This window comes from Micrasema longulum, unplaced genomic scaffold, assembly GCF_059751315.1.
Source record: "Micrasema longulum isolate JH-2025_06_02 unplaced genomic scaffold, ASM5975131v1 h1tg000615l, whole genome shotgun sequence".
Lineage (NCBI taxonomy): Eukaryota > Metazoa > Arthropoda > Insecta > Trichoptera > Brachycentridae > Micrasema > Micrasema longulum.
This window is the reverse complement of record NW_028277811.1, coordinates 93,770-116,038: the sequence shown is the minus strand read 5'-3', so window position 1 is coordinate 116,038 and position 22,269 is coordinate 93,770. Positions and strand designations below refer to the sequence as shown.

At 30.8% G+C, this 22,269-nt stretch overlaps 1 protein-coding gene across 2 annotated transcripts; it reads right to left on the bottom strand.

Annotated features, from left to right (window-relative positions):
- Positions 1 to 11,855: 11,855 nt before the first annotated feature.
- Rab30 (RAS oncogene family member Rab30) lies at positions 11,856 to 22,172 on the bottom strand. 2 transcript variants are annotated; one of them, XM_088228927.1, is made up of 5 exons: positions 22,068 to 22,172; positions 21,725 to 21,904; positions 15,289 to 15,472; positions 14,149 to 14,300; positions 11,856 to 13,627 (listed from the first exon to the last, which is right to left on the bottom strand). In XM_088228927.1, the coding sequence occupies exons 2-5, from the start codon at positions 21,893 to 21,895 to the stop codon at positions 13,520 to 13,522; spliced, it is 615 nt and encodes a 204-aa protein (XP_088085053.1). In that variant the 5' UTR covers positions 21,896 to 21,904; positions 22,068 to 22,172; the 3' UTR covers positions 11,856 to 13,519. The 2 variants fall into 2 exon arrangements, with proteins under 2 accessions (XP_088085053.1, XP_088085054.1); XM_088228928.1 differs by having other exon boundaries at positions 12,774 to 13,627; positions 21,725 to 21,920.
- Between the last annotated feature and the right edge of the window lie 97 nt (positions 22,173 to 22,269).

Genomic DNA, 22,269 nt, shown 5'->3' with positions numbered 1-22,269 from the left:
TATCTTGTTAATTATTTAGAAATTAATTTATAAATATTATGTAGATTTTTGGCAATTTTATAGAATCGACGAAAGTCATATGAAATGTTTTACCTTTTTTTTTCATGCACTGATGTTTGTAAATATGAATATAAGAAGTTGAATAATGATAGTTGTAAAGTAAAGCAACTTTTCATTAGAAATACATAAATAATTATAATTACTATGGCGCCTTATGTATCTATAAATAACGCTTAAAAATAAATAAGACTTGTTATGAAATTTTTCAATTTATTTCCTTTAAACGAGAGTGAAAGGTGATTTTAGTTGGCAATGGATATTTACATAGAAAAAAATGTTCTAAGGCATGTTTTCTTCTTCATTTGAAACTGATGAAGTGCAAAAATTAAAAATCTCAAAACCAATATTTTTATATTGAGATTTGTTTGATGGGTGTCAAAAAATAATATCTTTTTTTTTTCGTAAAAATAAAACTCAGAATCGTATAAATCAATCATATTTATTGTTACCCGAATAGTTATGATTTACACATAAGCAATACTTTAGCAGAGAAAATTAATCATTTATAGCTCTCCATCCATCTACACTTTTTAAATAATATACATATTTATAATTATACAGAAAAATATATTGTTTTATTTTATTTTTAACAGATTGTTATATTAGGAAAAACGCAATATATATGGGAGTTCATATCGCCGTCTTGCCTTGGAAACCGGCCATATGTATTCATTTTATTAAATATGTTTTTTAGGCCAAAAGAGGGCAAAAAATTTAAACACACCGTTCAACCAGCAGCTACGTATGTATATTTCAGGTCTGTTTTCTCACAAATAAGCAAATCTATGTGTAATAGCTACGTGCTCGGACGCTGCAACAGCCAAAAGTTGCGCTTTAATACGGCCATGTGGACAGTTTTAGGCAGCTCAGTTACACTTTGCGCTTCAACTTATCTAGACGCGTCATATTAGATTATACGTTCCTGGAAGCTAAAATAAAATAAAATATGCACAAAATTAAACATAAAAAAGTTATAAAAATCAATGTTCAACCCAAACATTTCTATTCAAGTCTGCGATATTTTTTGTTTCTCTTGAAAATTTTTGTAAAAAAACAGCTGATTTTCAAGGCTCAACGACGGTATGTATTTTTAATACACATAAATCAATTATTACAAAAATGCCATTGATTTAAAAACAAATTGAATGAGAAAATGTGCAGCGGGAAATTGAGAGAAAATACACTATTTGTCGATATAAGATAAGGAGTTCCATATCTTGTGCACGTGTTATGAGTCAAGGTAATATTTTGTCAAATTAAGTGCTCTAACATTAAAGAAATCACCAAATTGTTTCAAACTTTTCTCAGTTTCATATTTGTTTAAAATGCGGACTTGTATGCCGATTGACGATATGAATTTAAAAAATAACATAGTTCAATAACTAATGGAAATATCACAAACAAATAGATACAATTTTTTATTACATAAAACACAATGATTTTTTATTTTTTTTATGGCAAATTGCTTGAATAGAATTTGCTTTGTGCATTGAATTAGTCTTAAATATCTTTACTGGTAAATTGCACCATTCTTTAATTGGAATAGGAATTCTTTTTACGATGCCGTATTATGTTATTCTTACACATTCTAAACTAATATATCGGTAGTTCCTACATATACTATCGAATCTGTATTTTGCGAAGTCCACAGGAGCAAAAACAAAGGTTGATATTTTTTTAGGAAGCTATTGGATACTGTAGACTTGTCAAACATGTGTCTACTAAAATACAGAAGACAAGTGTTTGGCAGCTCTACAGTATCTGACAGCTTTAAAAAAAAAAATCAAGCTTTGTTTTTGCTCTCCCGAGAACCTCACAAAATGCAGATTTGATAGTAAGGACCGTCGATATATACTGGTTTGATTCCATTGGAAAACCAATGGATATAAAAGTATATGATGGGGGTTTATATCGTGGGGCAATTATTACAACTAGGTAACTTCAAAATCAGCATTTTTATAAGTTATCCACTAAAAACAAATATTTGTATTTTCCCTCTGATTGCTACAAATAGGCAAGCAGTGATTTATTAAAATCATATTATGGTGATTTGAATGCATGACTTGTCTATTTGTGGCATTCGTGGAGGATAAAAAAAGTGCGTTTTTGGTGGGTAACCCACAAATGCTGATTTTGAAACCCAGTTGTAGTAATCACCCCACAAGATTATTGCTACAATCAGATCTGAGGCACTGCATCGTACACAGAACTGGGTATAGCTTTATTTCTACTAGTTTGACATAAATATGAACTTTATGAAACAATACAATACCTTGATTTATTTTATTCTTGGAAAAGGGAACAGACTTTGATATTTTAAACTAAAATCGATAAATACATTATATAAAGTAATTTAACACGCAAATCTTCAGGTACACATACAATAAATATTGGTAATTATTAATAATGTTAAGATTAAACACAATCATTAGCACCTAAATTTGAAATAAATGTGACCAAATACAAAAATGGCTAAAACAATTATCTACTTGAAATATCTAATGATACATACACGTCAATTTGAGTTAATCTTTAAGACACATTTTAAATAACTGCATTCGTTCATTAGTTCACAAATGCTCACATTGTTACAAACTTTAATACAAAAACCATTATTTGTTAACAGACACAAGGAAAATATATAACAGGACAATAAAGCTACAATATTATTCATTACTGGTGTTGCCATTTTGTTAAAAATTAATTAAAAAACATTTTGCTGTGTAATCCACATCCCGCATTCTTAAGAACAGCATTTAATTAACTTTAAAAAATATCCAAGGACTTGGTTAAATGTAAAATAAAATTTCATGCTTTGAGAGGAACGTGTCAGAAAACAGAGGGTACAAAAATATAACATGTTTACAGTTCCAATAAAAAATTGTTAATAACCATTTCAGTTATTTGCAACCCACCCAATACTAAGAAAAAGTTTATATTTCATCTTTTCAGAATAGCGTAGAAGAGTTAAAATATGACTTCTCGTTTTGCATACAGCATAAATGTGGTAAATTATTAAAATTGCCAAACAGTAGTCAGAATTCATTTAAATTTTCGGCGTGATATGTTAACTAACTACACCAGAACAGTCTTCAAAGTAAAAAAAAAACCCTACATATATGTGTTAGGTATTATTATTCCTTAACTCAGCGAGACAATTGACATTTCTTCGTCATAACCTAACTAATTATCCTAACTAAATCTATAGTATTAATAGTTTTACTGGTGCAGAGATCATTGCATTATAATATTTAATGCGTGATGGGTTAACAAAGCATTATGGATTATGCTTTTGGAATAACATAAATACCAATATTTGGTACCAACAAGGATCGAATTATTCTCAATAATTAATTTTACTATGGAAAAACTATCAACAAATTGCAATAAAATAATATTTAACCAGCGATTTTTCTGTTTAAATAATTCTATTAGGAGCAAGTCAATAAAGAAATTAAATGTTTCTATAATCAGCTTTTATTAATGCGTTCTACTTAAAGGTAGTTTACCGTTCAAATGTATAGATTACTAAACTATTTCTTAAAACATATACAAATGTTTTACAAACACACTAATTAAAATATGACCATTTGCTAATAAGCTCTCAATCTACATATTGTTGTTTAGACATTATTAACAAAAATGAAAAATCTTCCATAATTGACAACTGAATTGTGGTCTAGTAGAAGGGCTTGTATTATATAAATGAAAAAAACTGTTTTATTTAAACGTAAAATGGTATATATATATATACGAAGTAGCATCGACAATCATAAAATTTTCTGAATCAAGTTTAAAAAAAAAAAACAAAATCACAATTACCCTTTTTTTATTATATACGCCTCCAGTCGTTTGCGAGTGATTTTGGAACACAAATACCCTTTTACGTGGGCATAATTCAAACGTTGGCAAATATTGGTAAAAAATCGCAATGGAATATTCACATATTTGTGGTTATTTCATTTACGTTTTTTTTCCATGTGGAAGGTTATTCAGTTTTCATAATAATTAAGTTATTCATGGTGAATAGGCTAAATAATTTTTATTACACCAATTATTAAAATAAAATGCAGGTAGTATATTAAATGTACACACTAAAATAAAATCACAATAATATAGGTTAAACCATAGAATTATAATATACCAGAAGGCGCGTAGAACCAAGTTTGTATACATTGTACTGTGTCCAAAAATCCATTCTCTACCCGACATCTCGCCTGCGCACATGCGTGAAGTGACCTCGTAATGTTGCCAGACCATGAACAATATACACAAATATAAGATAATTTTGTATTATGTTATCTTATATTTTTAAGAATCATGTATACTGCCAGTGACTACATTTGCATAAGAGACCATAGCCCCAACACAAAGAAATGTAGAATAGCTCAAATGCACACAGCGGTCCATGGAAAGATCCATGCTTGGTATAAGCCTATAAGACATAAAATAAGAAATGAAGAAATTGGGAACAGAACCGGAATAACGAATATTATGGATCGAGTAGCAGGACTGAAGTGGCAATGGGCAGGACATGTTGCGAGACAAGACCCTACAAGATGGACCCCTAAAACTTTAAGATGGAGACCTTGGGAGAATAAGCGAGGCCTCGGAAGACCTCAAAAAAGATGGTCCGACGACGGCTGCAAGTAGCAACTGACTGAGAAAAATGGACGAATATGGAAGAGGCCTTTATCCAGCAGTGGAGAACAGAAGGCTGAAGAAGAAGAAATATATTTTTACAACAGAAAATATTTTACTGACTGGACGATAAAAAAAACAGGTAGTTTTATTAGACGAATGTAAAAAAAATATTGAAATAATCATTTGGTAATTAAGTAAATTAATACCATTTAATATTGCATTAAGGCTTATTAATAGAAAGTAGGTAAAAGATTCTACTACCCTGGCAATACTAACAAAATGTCCACATACTTTTATTTAATAATCTGACGGATGGTAAAATAATTGAATTCTTAGATAATATTACTTGTGAATTTGCTTTTTACACATGAAATGTGATCCTACCGTATTCCCCTTTAATCCCAGCAGTATTTTGACACTTGCAAACGACACAGCGCGGCATAATTGTATTTAAATCAGCAGTTGCGTACTAAGCGACATCTACCTAATGGCCAAAATGTAAAACTACTCATTTGCGAGTAGTTCAGTCAGATTCAGTTTGATGTGCGTATGCGGTTTCTGGACTATTCTAATTCTATGGGTTAAACATTACATAAACATAAAAATATCACCGAATTAGATGCAAAGCTATTTTTTTCTCTATTAACGATTACTGTTTTTTTTTAAATATTGCGATTAATACGATGTGTGTAAAATTTTAATATTAAAAAATATATACACAATATGTAAGTATTCAAAGGCTGGGTTAAAATACATAAGTGTTGTAAAGTAACGCTATTCTTGGGGATATCGAGAAATTTAGAAAAAGTGAAAGGTTTATTTTTTTTATTTTTAATGTTGAAAAACAAGTTAAAGTAGTAAGTTATTTTAACCTGTGAGATCATTTTTTAATACTTAGTATGCATTGTATATGGGAGCCAATAAAAATAATTAACAGTGACAAAGATAACGAATAGAATCTAAATTTTTAAAGTGCAATTTATCCGCCGCTTTTTACTAAGAAAAAAAATAGGGAAATATCACGTTTTTTTTAAAATATTTTTAAAGTAATAAAGGTCTATGAAATACTGTCCAAAAGTTTTTTGCTACTTATTAAAATTAGTAATTCCCGCAAAAACGGTCATTCCATTAGCCACGCCCCTAACACCTCACGATTCATGTTTATTTGTTCCTGGCCATTGACATTTGTTAAGAACATTATCACAAATCTTGATGTCACAACAGCGAAGGCCAAACACGTCTTGTTTTTCTAGCAGCATATTTTTATTAAATTTCTTTTTTACATTTGTGCATGAAAACATTTCTCCAAAATAACCTAATTGATTTTGAAAATACAATGAATTGTTCTAAATTCATTTCATATATTTTTATCGGTATTCGTGGTATGTGATATTTCCCTATTCAACTTTACAAAAAAAAAAAACATTATGTATAATTTTTTTTTAAGGTATCATTTATGATATAAAGATTCGTGTTCTTATCTATAAAACAATAATACGCCCACTTATACATTATTGTTCTTCTATATAAAAGGGAAATAAAAAGCATACATTATTTTCTAAATAAAGCAATTAGGATAATACTCTGAAGAAATATAGATTCTAGTGTGAAAATAATGCACAAAGAAATTGGCTTGCTTGTAAAGCAATTAATAAAAAAAAAACATGTGATTAAATTTAACCAACAATGTCATACATACAAAACTAGGGATAAAAAAATTTAAGGTAACCATTGAGAAGAAAAACAGAGTCTCAAAACTCATTATACAAGAGAATCAAACTGTACAATGAGTTACCGGAACAAATAAAAGAAATGGAAAGCTTTAAAACATTTCAAATTATTTTTAAAAATATGTTCTTGAGAAATTTTGATATAAAATTGTAATGTTATAAAAAGTGTATAACATTAGATCTTAAGAGGATGTTCGGTGCCAGATAATTTTGATGAATAGGTATTATAACATTGTTTTTCTGACACTTTTCGTAAATGCCTCCCAGATACTGTGCGAAAAAGATAACTAAACGTCAGACTGATTATACCTCAATAAAGTAGTCAAAACCGATGATTCGTTGTCATGTTTTCCACACCTCAAAACTGAACTGATTTGGTTGTTTATTTTTAGAAAGAGTTATCCTATTTGTATACTGTATGTCTGAAGACAGCGGATAAAACTGAATGCTTCTGCTGAAGATAATTCTAAGAACACGCCTGGTACGGATGTCAACATGGGAAAGCGGCCTTTCGAGGGACCGTCACCGCGCTAGATTGTGTAATTAATATTAGAAACCTCGGTATGTGTTAGAAATGCACTGCCTCTTTAATAAAGACTAGTATTTGTTACTTATGGGGTGGCCTTTTCCATACCGAGGCATTTAGAATAGGTAATTACTTTTAACAAATTAGTTTTGAAGATTTTTTAATGTTCATTGTTTCGAGCTGCTTTGCCATCGCTAGTCTGCCGTGGGAGTTGAAGGGGGAAATGCTTATATACGTGGATGGAGGGAGATGAATAGAGCAGGCGGGCGGCCTCCTCTACCGCTTTCACTCTCGGCTCGCGGAGCGGGGGTAAACGGTGGGGCACGCAGCGCCGACGGTATAAAACATGTACACTAGAAAATAAACTATCACTTCTTCTCTGATGTTCGGCTTTTACTCATCTCTACTCTCTACCCCCCGACCTGGCTTTCTACTTGACTTCACTTCACTTCGCTTCACCCTGCACTTGGATTATGAACTTCTCCTTACGGATTCCTGACCACGGTGAATTGGACACTTCAATCTTAAGTAAGGGGTCCTTCTGAGGACATCTCCGGCCTTGGAGAGATGCAACTGGGTGGCATAGCCTCCACTTCACTACAGCGGAACCACAACACGACGCTGATAGGGTGTTCGCTACAGCACCAATGGTAAATATCTAGAGTAAAAAAATCATTGCACTAGTGCCATAATCAAGGGAAAAAATACATGAATATGTTTGTTTGAAGAAAAGTGAGATTCCTCTTAAGATGTTATGAACTAACTTAATAAAGCATAAAAAAAACTATTTTCAACTTTCTACAGCGTGTTCTTTAAACCCTGTCACATCCGAAACCACGATGATCAGTATGGGCAAGAAGATATATTAGCATATTTAAAAAAATATTTAGAATGAAGAAATTTTTTAAAAATAAAATATTAAAATAAAACAAATGGTTGCTTACTTCTGCAGGGGAGAAGCGAGGGGGGCGCGGCCGTGCTGTTGACAGTGTATAAGGCTCCCCTCTCCCCCCCTCCTCGTTTCACCACTACAGGAGTAAGCCAACCATTTGTTTTTTATTTATCTTTTATTTTTTAAGATTTTAGTCATTCTAAAAATTTATTTTAATGTGCAAATATGTCCACTTGCTCATACTGATCATTGTGGTTTCAGATATGACAGGATTTAAAGAACACCTTGTATACATAAAGAAGACTGGAGAGACGAAACATGCTTAGTCAGTTTGTTTATGGATTTGAGTTAAATATGCCACAGTGTAAATTTTAACTGTACGCACCCTTATGTCATTCAAAAAAAAATATTACCAACAAGGTGGTCAAAAAGTTTTGGATCAGGTGGAAGAAACATAATTAGTCAACAAAAAAAGTATAAACAATCTGTTATTGACTAAGCCTATTTTTCCACCCAGTCTTCATATACTTTACAAGCCCAGAACAATTTTAATTAAAAATCATACTTCGATTACTGTGATCTCCCTGTTACCATATCATAAATTAAATATAAAAAGATACCAAAGAGTGAATAAATTAATAGAACATCAAACAAATTAATAGCTTTGTGGGAAAAAAAAATAACATAGAAATGATTTTTTATGTCATATTTAGTCACAAAACAGCTGCCTTTCGATAATATCAATAATCCCAGGAATATTAAAAATAAACTTTTTTTACAAATGCTTTTTAAAAATGTAGTATGAAAGGAGTAATAAAAAATTGATATTTGTTTAGTTTGAGAACCATGCTTTGTAACTAATTTTAACAGTACCATACTTCTGATAAATTTAAATTGTATGCCAAAAAATTAATTGCCATGAAAAATAAAAAAACAAGAGATTTATTGATGTTTTGATAAATCTAGAAAACTAGATAATTGTGAGTCACAAATTCCACTCTATTGTATTGAAATACCAAAATAAATATTCAGTTAGAGTTACAAAACCTGCTACGACTCATACAATATTATTAACTATCAAATGTATGTTACCGTACGTATGTTCAAACAAATATTTTGCGATTTTATTTTTTCCCTAATAAACCAAATAATGTTTGAATTTTGTTTTTTCATTCCTGGCAATCTTTTCTATGGCGTCTAGTTTTGTCTGCTAGGATACAATCTGTAATCCCGCCTAAATTAGCATTCGCATTTGACACTTCAAATCTTGTTAGAGCATCTGATTCATTATGTTATTATTTGAATTATTTACGGTTAAATGACAACTGACCTGTGACCTAATAAATTCCAATTAATGTATATTTTATAAACGTTTTCACTTAAACAAGCAACTTGCATCTATTTCCCATTCTAATAAAAAATCATCCTTTGAAACCTAATGTTTGTTTTAATAATTTCTAAACATTATAGTTTAAATATTTATAGTTTATGGTAAAATTTTCATTTTTTTTCTTTTCTTATGAAAAGAAAAAAAAAGAAAATTCACAAATAATTCTCAATTCTTTCAAAAGGTTATGTTTTTTATTTTTGCAATTTACTAATAAACAGAAAAAATCTCCAGAGCCTGTTCTATAGTTCTACGATTCAATTGGTATTAAATTTTATTAAAATAAAAAACATAGTTAAAACTAGAATTAAGTACTTATTGCAAATGTAATGAAAAGTTTAAAATATAATTATTAAATTAAAATCAATAAATTTAATAAATTATCTGTGATTCTACTTCTAGAATACGTTTTAAAAGTTAAATCACAGCTCTTTAGTAAGAGCCTATGTCTAAACAATGTAATTAAATCGATAAATTTGGAAATAAATTGAAAAATTAAAAACAAACATCTAACAAATTTTCTAGTGAGTAGCCACATGATTTGTTAAATATTCATAGATATGCTAATAAAAAAATAAACATAACATATATACGCTTATAAGAATGATTTTATTTTTGATTTAGAGGTGTTATCAGAAGCACATAGAAATGGTCGAGTGGAATATTTTTTTTAAAATACACATAACAAACACACTAAAAATATGTATGATCGCAGTAGAAAAAATGCTTACACATAAAATGGTGAATGTTATAGTGAGTAAAGTGGCCACTTAAACCAGCCAATGACAGGTCATAAGCCCTGTAAATGCCCAGACTTCCATATTCCCTTCTCTAAAATGTCCTCCAGCTCTGTTGTAATTTGTTAATCTTCTCTTTAGGGGTGAAATCCAGTCTTGTTTTACAAATATTTGAACAAACTCAAAATATTGTTTACAAATAGATTCTAGATTACAATAAAGATGTTCTTTAAACCCTGTCATATCCGAAACCACGATGATCAGTATGGACAAGAAGACATATAAGCATATTTAAAAAAATATTTAGAACAAAGAAATTGAAAAAAAAAATATAAAAAAAAACAAATTGCTGCTTACTTCTGCAGGGGAGAAGCGAGGGGGGGTGCGGCTGTGCGGTTGACCTCCCCCTCCCACTTCTTCGTTTCTTCCATGCAGAAATAAGCAACCATTTGTTTTTTTTCTACATTTTATTTTTTGAGATTTTAGTCGTTCTAAAAATTTATTTTAATGTGCCAGGGTTTAAAGAACACCTGTATATCCTGCAGCTACAGAGCAAATGGACAGTTAGAAAATAGTGATGTGATATGACAATAATAATAAAAATAAAAACACATATTAAGTACTTCCTATTTCAAATTATAATACTAGAATGAGATAATAAAATACTGGAACAAAAAATAAGGAACGTTCACCTATTTATTTATGTATTATTCACTTGATTATTGCTATTTATGTAGTATTCACTTGATTATTGCTATTGAAAGTAATGTGTCAAACAAACAAACCGTCACGCTGTTTCTCCGTAGCGGTAGGCAGAAAGGACAGAACATCATATCACTCGGCCTTTGCATGCAGACCTCACTTCATCTACATTCATTTAATATCTTCTCACACAGGCACGCTGATTATTCTGACTTTTGACATGTCCATTTGTAAGTATTTGTTGGATTTTGTAATGCCACGACTTTCTCGGTCTTCCTTAAGGCAGTAAATATTTTTTAGTAATTTGCGTAATATGTGAGAACTGAAAGATATAATCAGAAAGAGACAATATTTCCTTTTTTTTTCTTCCAAAAATATTGTTAATTTCCTTAACTTTGGTATGAATTAAATTTAATTTAGTCCAGAAAAATATTGTTAGCATCTGAAAGGCCGTGATAAATCTAAGTATGTTAAAAAAAATGATAAAATAAAAAATGAATATATTTAGCTCTACACACTTATTTTCGTTGAAGATTTAAGATAAATTAAAATACGAGCTACATATATCCTGAAATTAAGTTCCGTTTGTAAATCTCGCTATCACAGCGCTGTGATCCCAGTTTCCGAGATGCAGGGTACTTACCCTGACCTATTGAGAAGGAGTTGACGCCATTATGAGTCAGCTAATTATTGTGTATGCTGCTTTGTGCTTGTTTGAAATGCCGAATAAATTTGAAAATCCCTCCACTTGTGAGATAAGGTCTGTAATTTGTTTCCTTAATGCAAATAACATTACACCAGTCCACATTCATCAAAAGATCTGTAAGGTGTACAGAAAACATGTGATTAAGTTTTCATTAAAGGAATGAATTACAGACCTGATCTCACGAGCGGCAGGACTTTCAATTTTATTCGGCAGTTCAAACAAGCACCACGAGGTACACGCAACAGTCAGCTAAATCTTATGATTCATGATATTATAAGCCATTATTGGCTTTAGCTTCTTTTCAATAGATCAGGGTATGTACTATGCATGTGCGAAACTACATTTGTAGCGCTGTAATGGCGAAAAATACCAACAGAATTTACCATTTAAATATAGCCCATAAACACACACATTGTAAAATATTATTAATCACTTTAAATTTTGTAGTCATAGTATATTGATACATACATAGGTATATCTTAAGTTTATTAAAAAGAACAAAAACAAATATTCACAAAATTTATATGTGTACGTACCTATTTACAGTTGAATGAAAAAATACTTTTTCATGATTAACATTATTTTTTCTGTCATATTAGTAAAAAAAAAGGTTCGTTAACACGCTTGCACGCTGTAACTTATATGTTGTAAACATAAGCGTAATTATTTTTAAAAATCACCAGATATTTTGACACCAGAGTTGTGATATTCTGTCATTAGTTTATATACTTAGGAGATATATCACCAATAAATTGTTGGTGTAATGTATGGTGACACAAATATTTTTATCACTTATCTGCGAGAATATAAATCCGCAAACTTGTTAACGTTCTGTCATATTGTAAATTGTATAATTATTATAACATACATAAGTATTTGATAACGGTTAAGAGATTTTACAGATTGTTTAAAAATTCAAGCAAAAAAAATATTGAACTGGTGGATACAGCCTTTTAGTATGAAGCAAAAAATGACAATTTAAAATGACTAAATTATCATTTATAAATACCTCAATGAGTAAAAATGGGTCAAAGTTAAATTTACATACTTTTTGTCAAAGTCAAAATTGTTAATTGGTTTTAAGTAATTATTGCAGGTTATCGTTTTATAGTTTTGTAACCATATGTTTTCTGTATTAAGTTACCATAATTTTGAATAAAAATTAGACAAATATAAACTTTCTTTTTTAAAAATAAAATTACAGAAATCAACAATGAATGAATTCATTTTAAATTAGAGAAATACCTTTCAATAAGAAAATAATATTAGGTGTTAATATACGTTATGTGCATTTTTTTCAAAATTAAAAAATGAGCACCTAAAGTAAAGCATTTGAGAGAATTTTTTTGCTCTACAGGATGCTGTGTTTGCTTTAAGTTACATCTATTATTTTATTTGATTACAAGCCTTCAAACTGGATTGTCAAGTGGATGAAAGTGAGCATTTTCGACACTGCCTTCTGTTCATGTTAAATTGAGGAATGAAGCTGCCAAAGCTGGTATATTTGCGCAGTGTACGGTGAAGATGCAAATATTTTTTTTTTTTTTTTTTGTGTCATCTTGTCCTCTTTATTTGGAAAAAAAATGTACACAATTTATGTTAACACCCAATATTCGTCAACACTATTTATCAACACATTCATCAACACATGCACAACAATATTTATCAACACATGCATGAACTAAAAGCAAGACCGTTTGAATTATTTGTGATGAAATCATCTAATACTCCATAAAACAGATAAAATATCATCACTCGTGGTAAAATTATTGTATAAAATGTTTAAAAGCTTAATAATGTTAATAAACCGTTTCATATAGTAGTTTTGTATAGCTAACGTATTTATGATAATGTCATAAGCATTGTTATAAACATAAAATTTATGGCTTATTTTGCAAATTAAATAACAGAAATATCAAAAATACAAATAATACTATTGTAATATCAGTTTCTTACTCAGGTAAATGTATACCGCGTGATTATTTTTTACTCTAATATCGATTCCGATGATGGGCAGACAATTTTTGCCAAGTATGGAAATTGTGGGTAGGTTAACATGGTAACCATGTATATGCGTACAAGCTGATGTAGATGCAGGTTTTCAGGCCTACGAAGTCGGTTTACCACGTCGATAGTTACGCGGCTTTTCCCCCACAGCAAGCGCTGTCCCCTATAGAAGTGGTTTTGCCGTTTATGGGCGTTGAGCTCGTGTCGTATCGTGGAAGCTCTTTGCATTTGGCTTGCTGAAATGGTAATGAAAACTTTTATGAAACTATGATAGCCAATAAGTCAAGTCTGATTGTTAATGCAGTCAGATAACATTTGCTTTTATTTTTCATATGTAATATAAATTTATTTTAAAGATTGTTTATTTCCGTTCATGTTGCTCTGGTATCTTAATAAATCTTGACATAATATAAAAAAACGAAGACATGGCGGAATTCTAGGTAGGAAAAGAGTAGGTGAAAAGAGAAGAGGCCGCCATAGTTCCGAGTTATGTTGGAGACATCAGATTGGTGTTGCCACCTGTTTCCAGTGTTGCCAATTGATAGCGATCACTGGATTGCGTTCCAATTCTCCACAATATGCAAATATTGCTAGTTCTATTTTTTAATTCATTTTTTTCTTCTCGCACGTTTTGAAACTTAAGTTATATAAACCTTTTATTTAATTGGTTGGTGAGAATGCACTAGCCACTATCATAAGTGGTGGATTTAAGTATCACACATGACATTTTTAATTAAAAAAATAACAAAGGGATTACCTCCATAAGTTCCACTGCAATTTCCATAAAAAGCCTTTCCACATTGTCTGATTCTTTGGCCGATGTCTCCAGGAAATACATACCGTGTCTTTGTGCAAAATCTTCCCCAACATGGCGAGGTATTTCACAATCTTCTCTATCGATTTTGTTACCTGCAATATGAAATAAGATTATTATTATTATTACTGTGGATAATTTTTAATTATTTAATAAGGAAATCATACAGTCTTAATATAAATACAAGGTACAAAAGAACAATTAAAAAAAGTAAGACCAATAACAGATTTTACACTAATTTATTATGAATGCAGGGGGAGAGGGGAAAAAATAATTAAATTCTAAAAAAGGAAAAAATAAATATTAAATAAAAAGTACATAAAAGGGAGAAGACATTGTATAGCTCCAACTTAACTTCCCTCCCTATCTCTCTGCTTCCATGAACATTTATATTTCTTAGTAAAAATACACAATCAACAAAAATTCATTAGATGCAGGTAGTAGATGTACATATGAATAAGTATAAATTAAGAGTTGAAATTAAATGTTAAAATCAAAAGTAAAAGTTAAAATTTAAATTAAAAGTGAAAATTAAAAATTTAAATTCAGAATTAAAATTAAAAAGGTAAAATTGAAAGATTAAATTAAAAGTCAAATTAAAAGTTAAAAGTCAAAAGTCAAGCAGGAGATAAATTTAAAATATCTAATATAATTAATTATATATACGGCCTAAAGCGATCACAACAGTTACACGAAGAAACATATATACAAGAAATGAACACATATATAGCGCCATTTTTGTGAAAATCACCTCAGATTACACCTATATTTTCAAATGTTGTTGGTAAACACAGAAACTATTACAAGTATAATCCAAAACGCATATTAATCGCTTAAGAATAATTGTAATTTAGGTGAACAAAAACATCTTTAAAAGCTCTCCTGAAAAGTCGATGTTTTCAACATACCGTCTGTCATCGAATTCATTGTCCCTAAAATGGCACCTGAAGCGTAAGACAGACCACCTTACCTCATGATATAACCGATGATCGAAAAACGCTGCATTTGGTTAACCAATGCGGCAAGGGGAATGATGCTAAAAATGACGATATGTCAATAAATTAAAATGAAGTTCGCACTTACCAACTAAGATTCTTAGCACTTTACTGCTTGCGTATTCTTCGATTTCTCTTAACCAATCTGGGAGGCAATCGAAGGTCGGTTGGCAAGATATATCGTACACCAGTATGAGGGCATGAGCGGATCTGTAGTAACTTTGTGTGATGGAGCGAAACCTCTCTTGGCCAGCTGTGTCCCATATTTGTAACTGCAAATTAGGGTAATTAAAAAAAAAAATATTTTAAGAATATGGATAAATTTTCAGACAACTGTTTTGATTCTACGGCCACAAAGATATGTCATAAATTATAAAAATTCAACCAAACAAATACTTGATGTGTCATCTAAGATACCATTGCCTCAGAAAAACGGAATTGAAATTGTCACGAAATGTCAGTGTGGTCACTTGTCACATACATTCATATTCTACATCGTTATGTTTTTCATACTTTGCATACATAAAACATTCATGTTCTCCTTCCATTTTGAGTCCATAGAAAAAAAAAAACAGATTTTTTCACCAAGTGAAATTGAAGCACTAACAAACTATAACCAAGTTTACTATCCTGCTCTAAATTGGCCATTCATGTTAACTGAAATTTGAAATCTTCTAGAATCCGAATACATTTAACCCCCCTATAACGTTGATGTAGGTACTACGTTATCGGGGGGAACGTTGTAGGGGGTTAATGTTTTTAAATTGTATTTTTACATTTTAACCAGCACAAATGGCTTGACTGGCGTGACGATTTTGGATGACGTAATCTTCCCAAAACTTGCAAGCAGGGAAGTTTAACATGACAGTTTATAAGTTAATTTTACAAAATGGGTTAACATGTGACGAATAAATGTAATAAAAACTATTCCCGGAATATGTTTTAGTCCACAAAAAGATACATATTAAAATAAAATAAAATTTATATTAAAAATCAAACAATGATTATCGAAAGCGAAAAAAGATTAACATCTTAAATTGTGTAGCCAAGTATGTATTTAATCACTGTCAGAATCATCTAATATCACGTTCCGTTGAGACTTTCTTAATACTGGTGGCACAATTTCTTTATTATTCTGATTATCAACTGGATTACAATTTTCATTATTGTCAAAAATAACTTTTTGATATTTCTAAGTGTTTCGGGTAATGTTAGTTCCGCAGAATGCGTCTATCAAGATCAAGGCATACAGACCTACTGCGTTGTACGAGGTACCACCTTTATAGGAAAAAAAACTACCGCAAACGTTATAGGGGGAAACCCTATATGAGTGTGCGTTATAGGGGGGTTTACTGTAATTGGTTTTATTTTTTTGTAAGTCAAATATGAGGAATACTGAATAAACAATAACATAATACAACACAGGGCTCTTGGTCTCATAGAGTTAGGGATAAGTTTTTTTTTTTTTGTAATGTATATCTTTATATGAATAAATAAATAAAAAATAAATACCTTATTATTGCATGAGTAGGTAATTCAACTAATCTGTGATAAACATTCTTCAAGGCTGGAACTAATAAGCTTAAACAATGCTTAATCTTAACGGAGTTATAATATTTGATAACATTACTGGAGTATAGTTTTTAGAAATAACTCTGGGTACTTTGATATTATTTGCAATTTGACTATAAAATTGCCTTAAAACTTTTGTGGTTTTTTTTTGAATAGTCAGTATTTTAATTGTAATAAAATACTAAACTGGAAAATAATGTAAATAAAATACTTGAATTTCTAGTGAAAAAAGTTTTTCGAGTTCGGATTGATGTATTTGAAAATAAAATTCTATTATCTGAAGTATTTAAGAATGTAAGAATCCTTCAGAAGACAAAGAACGTTCGAGAGTTACTCTGTTTTATCTAAACATAAGAAAATATAACTGGTGGATTTAGGACAAATAAACTGTTGAAAAATAAGCCATAAAAGTTGTATTTAAAAATAAAATGTTCAAGGTTCTAGATCAGTGGTTCCCAATTAGTTTTTCCTGCGTACCACTTCAAGAAAGACCTCAAACTCACGTACCCCCTATTGCGGGAATGATAAATAAAAAGTTCGATCAGTTTTTTTAGGAAAGGTTGATTCTAGCAAGGTATTTGTTTAATTTGCAGCTCCCTGTAAGGCCTTAAGGGATAGCCTTCGTTTGATTTCAGACGAGCTTTATTACGTTGAAAAGTTAGTTTAGTCAACAATGTTTGAAGACAGGCTGGATTTCATTTCCAACGTAGTCATTAAAATCTGAATTTTGTCATCCTCTTGTCGTAGTGGTCAGCGTGTTTGTCTACCATGCAAGAGGTCTCGGGTTCGATTCCCGACATGGTTGACATTAAATATTTATTTAAAAACTATAAAGCTTCATTGATTATCTCACAATACATACATGTATGTCAATAAATACTTTGCAGTATTTTTTCCAAAATTTAAATACCTAAATTCTCCATTACCTATTAAACACTTAGCCTTGCCCTTAACCATTGGTTTTTCCTTCAATTATGATTAATGTACATGCTATAGTTGATAAGATTATTTTTATTTTCGAATTAAGTACCTTGAATTATAGAACTATATAAGGACATTCAGTCCATCTAATATTCACATTCGTTTGAAAATGCCCTAACAAGGCTAAACAATTGTCACAAAATTTTTGTTTTTATATTTGTAAAAATAAAATAAAGTGTTCAGTAGATTCAAATCAGTGTTTGATTTCTAATATTATAAGTTTAAATATAGAGTTCTACAAAATAAACACCAAATCAATCAATAAAAAGGCGTTTTTGCACTAGAATATTTCATAGTCAATGGACTGGCACCTAAAGCGTAAGACTGATGATCTTGATGTAACAAAAAGGATCAAGAAACGCTGCGGTTGGTGTACCAATGCAGTGCCCTGTGCACCATTAGATTTGGAAAGGGAATAATGATGATTAAATTTATTGCAAAAGCGAGAGAAAACATGATTTGTCATTGGCTGGCTTAAATGGTCACTTTAAGCACTGTAACATTCACCGTTCTGCCTATGTTTTAACATCCACCCTTCCTCTACTCTCCCATCTGTTGACATTTGTGAAGTAAAACAGCAGATACCTTGCCTAGGGTAAAATAATTCAACCAGATAATCTTACCCACATCAATAAAGGTTCTAGCTCTTTTACTTCACAAAAGTCAATGGAAGAGTTGAGGAAATGCGGATGTTCAAACATAGGCAGAATGGTAAATATTAGTGTTACGTAGCCACTTAAACCTACCAATGACAGGCCAAAAGCCCTGTAAATACCTAGACTTCCACATTAGAAAATGTTTGCCCTCGCTGTTGCAATAAAATAGAATTCATTAATACATTCGGAAGGCACGAAGTGGTAATAATAAAAGTTTACGTTTTTTATCTTTCAATGCGAAAATAACATAAAATGGAACAATTTGGTTGCACGAATTTAAACTATACCATGACAGCATTAGCAAAATTTAATCAATTAAAAACTTTCACAAATGACAACTTGACAATTATAGTTGATTGGTGTTGAATATTTGATTTAGTTTATTTCAATTGTATTTTTTCATGTACTTCAAATGTTTTTTTGTTGCATGTTATTTTATATGTTTCTCTCATCAGCAATGGTGGTGGGTTTGAAGGTGAAATTCAGCGTTGGTATTGCCAAAAAGGCTATGAGTCAGTAAAGATTTGGAAAAATCCCAGTATAACCATAACACCAAAAAGAGACTGGTGAAGGCCTCGGTTTTCTCAGTGTTCATGTACGGTGTGTTGGACACTAAGAGAATCTGAAAAGAAAAATTGAAGCTTTCGAAATGTGGTGTTGGCGGCAAATGCTGCGGATTCCGTGGGCGGCCAGACATACAAATGTATCTATACTCCAGGAACTGGACATAGGAGAAAAAATTACATTCATGTGCAAGAAAAGAATCCTGCAATTGTTTGGACATATTTCCAGGGGGAACTCTGATAGTTTGGAGAAAACTATTCTCCTGGGAAGTATCGGCAAGGTCGCGTGGACATCAACCGACAAGATAGAGCGGCCTAGTTACTGAATTATCAGAATTATCACTGACAAATGCATATAGAAGAGCATAAGACCGTTCCAGATGTAAGGAGACTCTCCACAGACGAGCCATGCCCGGAGTCAGGTGTAATCACCATCCTCAGATATGAGGCACGGATTGAAGAGAGATATTTTATATGTTTGATATGCCATGTATTTTTAATGGTGTTTTTGTTGTGTATTATGTATATGGTGAAATGTATGTTGTTTAAGTGTTATAGATATATTCATCCTAACTCAACACAGGATTTTGGTTCCATGGAATTGGGATTTATGTCTCAATAAATGTTACATAAATATATTGTGAATAAAATAAATAAATGTAAAAAGTGTCCATAACTTTAATTTCCAAAACAAAAGTAAGAAGAATTGATAATAGTGAATTTACATATATAAATGAGGAATTTAAGCCCTACGGGAAATCGGATACCAAAAAATATATTCCTGCGCGTGGTAAAAATTAGAGCATTAAATTGTAAAGCAAAGTTTCTATAAAATGTATGAAAAAAGTAATAAAAATTATTTTAATAAAAATGAACTACCTTGAATGACGTCAGTAGTTCATATAAATCAACCAATGATAAGAGAGCTGTGAAAGATATCCAGTTTACTTACCGTCAAGGGATCAATTAGCAGAACTGACCGAGAATAAGCGCAAGAGAATCTCTGATGTCACATGCGGAGTAATTTCAGAAATACAAAACTTTAAAAAATCATAGCGCTGATAATACGATATAAAAAAATAAATAAATTGGTTTAGTTTAATAGTCTATTAACAAATTTAAAAAAAAACCACTGAACTTCTTCATTAAAGTTACTAATACTAATGTTGAGATCCGTGCATAATGTAAGGCTGAGTCAAGAAAGGAGTTCTGATCTTATCATCAAGAGGTTAAGGGCTAAGCTTTTATTAAAATCATATATAATGAGAGCCATGAAACTGGTAATCTGGTAATCAGTCAACAGAACTAGGAGGATTAAATTTATCAAGCTTATCCGGCATCAACTTAATTTGGATTATTATTATAAAATTACAATAAACTGTAGATCCATCGATAAATTTTACTAATTTTAATGTTTTTACAAAATTTAATACTTTTATTTACTGCCTTGATGCCCAAAATTCCCAGACTCTGTCGTCTGTCAAACCAAACCATCGAAAGGGTCGAGAGTTTCAAAAATGCATGTTTAATTTAGTTAGGTCATTTTACATAAACTAAATAAGTAGTTCTATTATTTAACATGAAAAATCACAAAGCTAGGCTATTAAGTTTTATTTTTTATTTGATCAAATGTTTTACAACTTTTTTACACATAGTAAAACTCCAATTGTTCGGAGTAATGAGTGTCAAACGTTATCCAGATATGCAGAAATCCAGATAATTGGATTAACCATTCAATTAATTTATTAATTCGTACAAATACATATATATATATTACAAAAAAATAAAATAGTATCGTATTCCAAACTCTACGAGGCCAAGAGCCCTGTGTTGGCAAATTAAGGCAATGTTTTGAAAGAAAATACAAAATTTACTGTAAGATCACTTTTTTATTGCTTTTGAAATAATACAGCAAATTGAAATCGCATCAAAAACTTAATTGACTATTAAAAACATGTCCAGCAAAGCTAATTGCTTTGATGAAAAAATCCATTTACGAGCAGCGAGGTTTTGAGATTTTATTTCCTGATAACGATCCGGATATTTGTGTTCGAATAAACTGAGTTCTACTGTATATGATTTTTAAAAATTATATAGGTGCTTAACATTTCTACCTCTCTAATGGAGCAAGGAAAACATTTTTTGTGATGAATTTATTAAAAATATTCAAAAGAACGTTTTAACTTACTAAGTACTTACAGTGCCGGAATTTATATTTATTTAAAAAAACTAAGGAAATTAATATTCATTTGATTTACTGAAAAAAAAAACTCTGTTGTTGCTTCAGCAAAGGGTTGCCTTTGCTTCGAAATATGTAAACATTATTTGATTAGGAGAAAATAATATTACCTATACATTAACAATATAATACTGAAATTTTTCTGAATTACGCAAAAAAAAGAAATAAGAATACTGTTAAATTACATAAGATATTCATATTAAATACACACTGTAATGAAATAGAGGCAAACATTTAATTGAACGTTTGAATGGTTTTTTACAGCCAATTATCGAGAAAGAAACATTCATAGTGTGTAGAACAGTTGATTGATTAACTTTTGCACATTAGTAATAAAAAAGCGATATTTGACATTTTTAAGATCTTTCCAAACAGCTGAGTAAAGACAGCAGCGTTTTTCTCTGTTGTAAGTAAATATTGGTCATGCTACTTAGATACCTTCTCAAAATAGTATAGTTCGCAAACTACAAGAAATAACGTAATCAGACTCACGTAACGGTAAAAATTGATTACCTTAACTTTTTCGTTGTCGACTTCGACGGTTTTTATCATGAAATCCACTCCAATAGTAGCTCCCTGTCCGGGAGGAAATATACCCTGCGTAAACCGCCGAACGAGGCATGTCTTCCCGACACCCGCATTCCCAACTAGCACCACTTTAAACAGAAACTTGTAATCTTCCATTACAGGTATCTGAAAACAAAATTAACTAAACACATCGCTAGTCTCGCTCAAATGAAAGTGAAATCAACGAAACGGCGGGTACTTTCTTCAATTATAATTGCGCAATGCACGCAAAATAAACACGAAAACTCGGAGCATAACTGAAAGGTAGGTAAACGGGTGGAGTATTCACCTGGGGATTTAAATGCCAAGTTAGGTTCCTTAAACAATAAAAACCTTTTAATTTGACATTTCGGTCAATTGCCAATCGTATACCAATATACAAATTTATAATAGTAAATTTGACATTTGGTATTGCCATATGTGAGAGATTGAGAAATTTTAGGCGCATGAAAAAAATAGTGACGTTGGATAAGTACCGATGTGTTATTTAC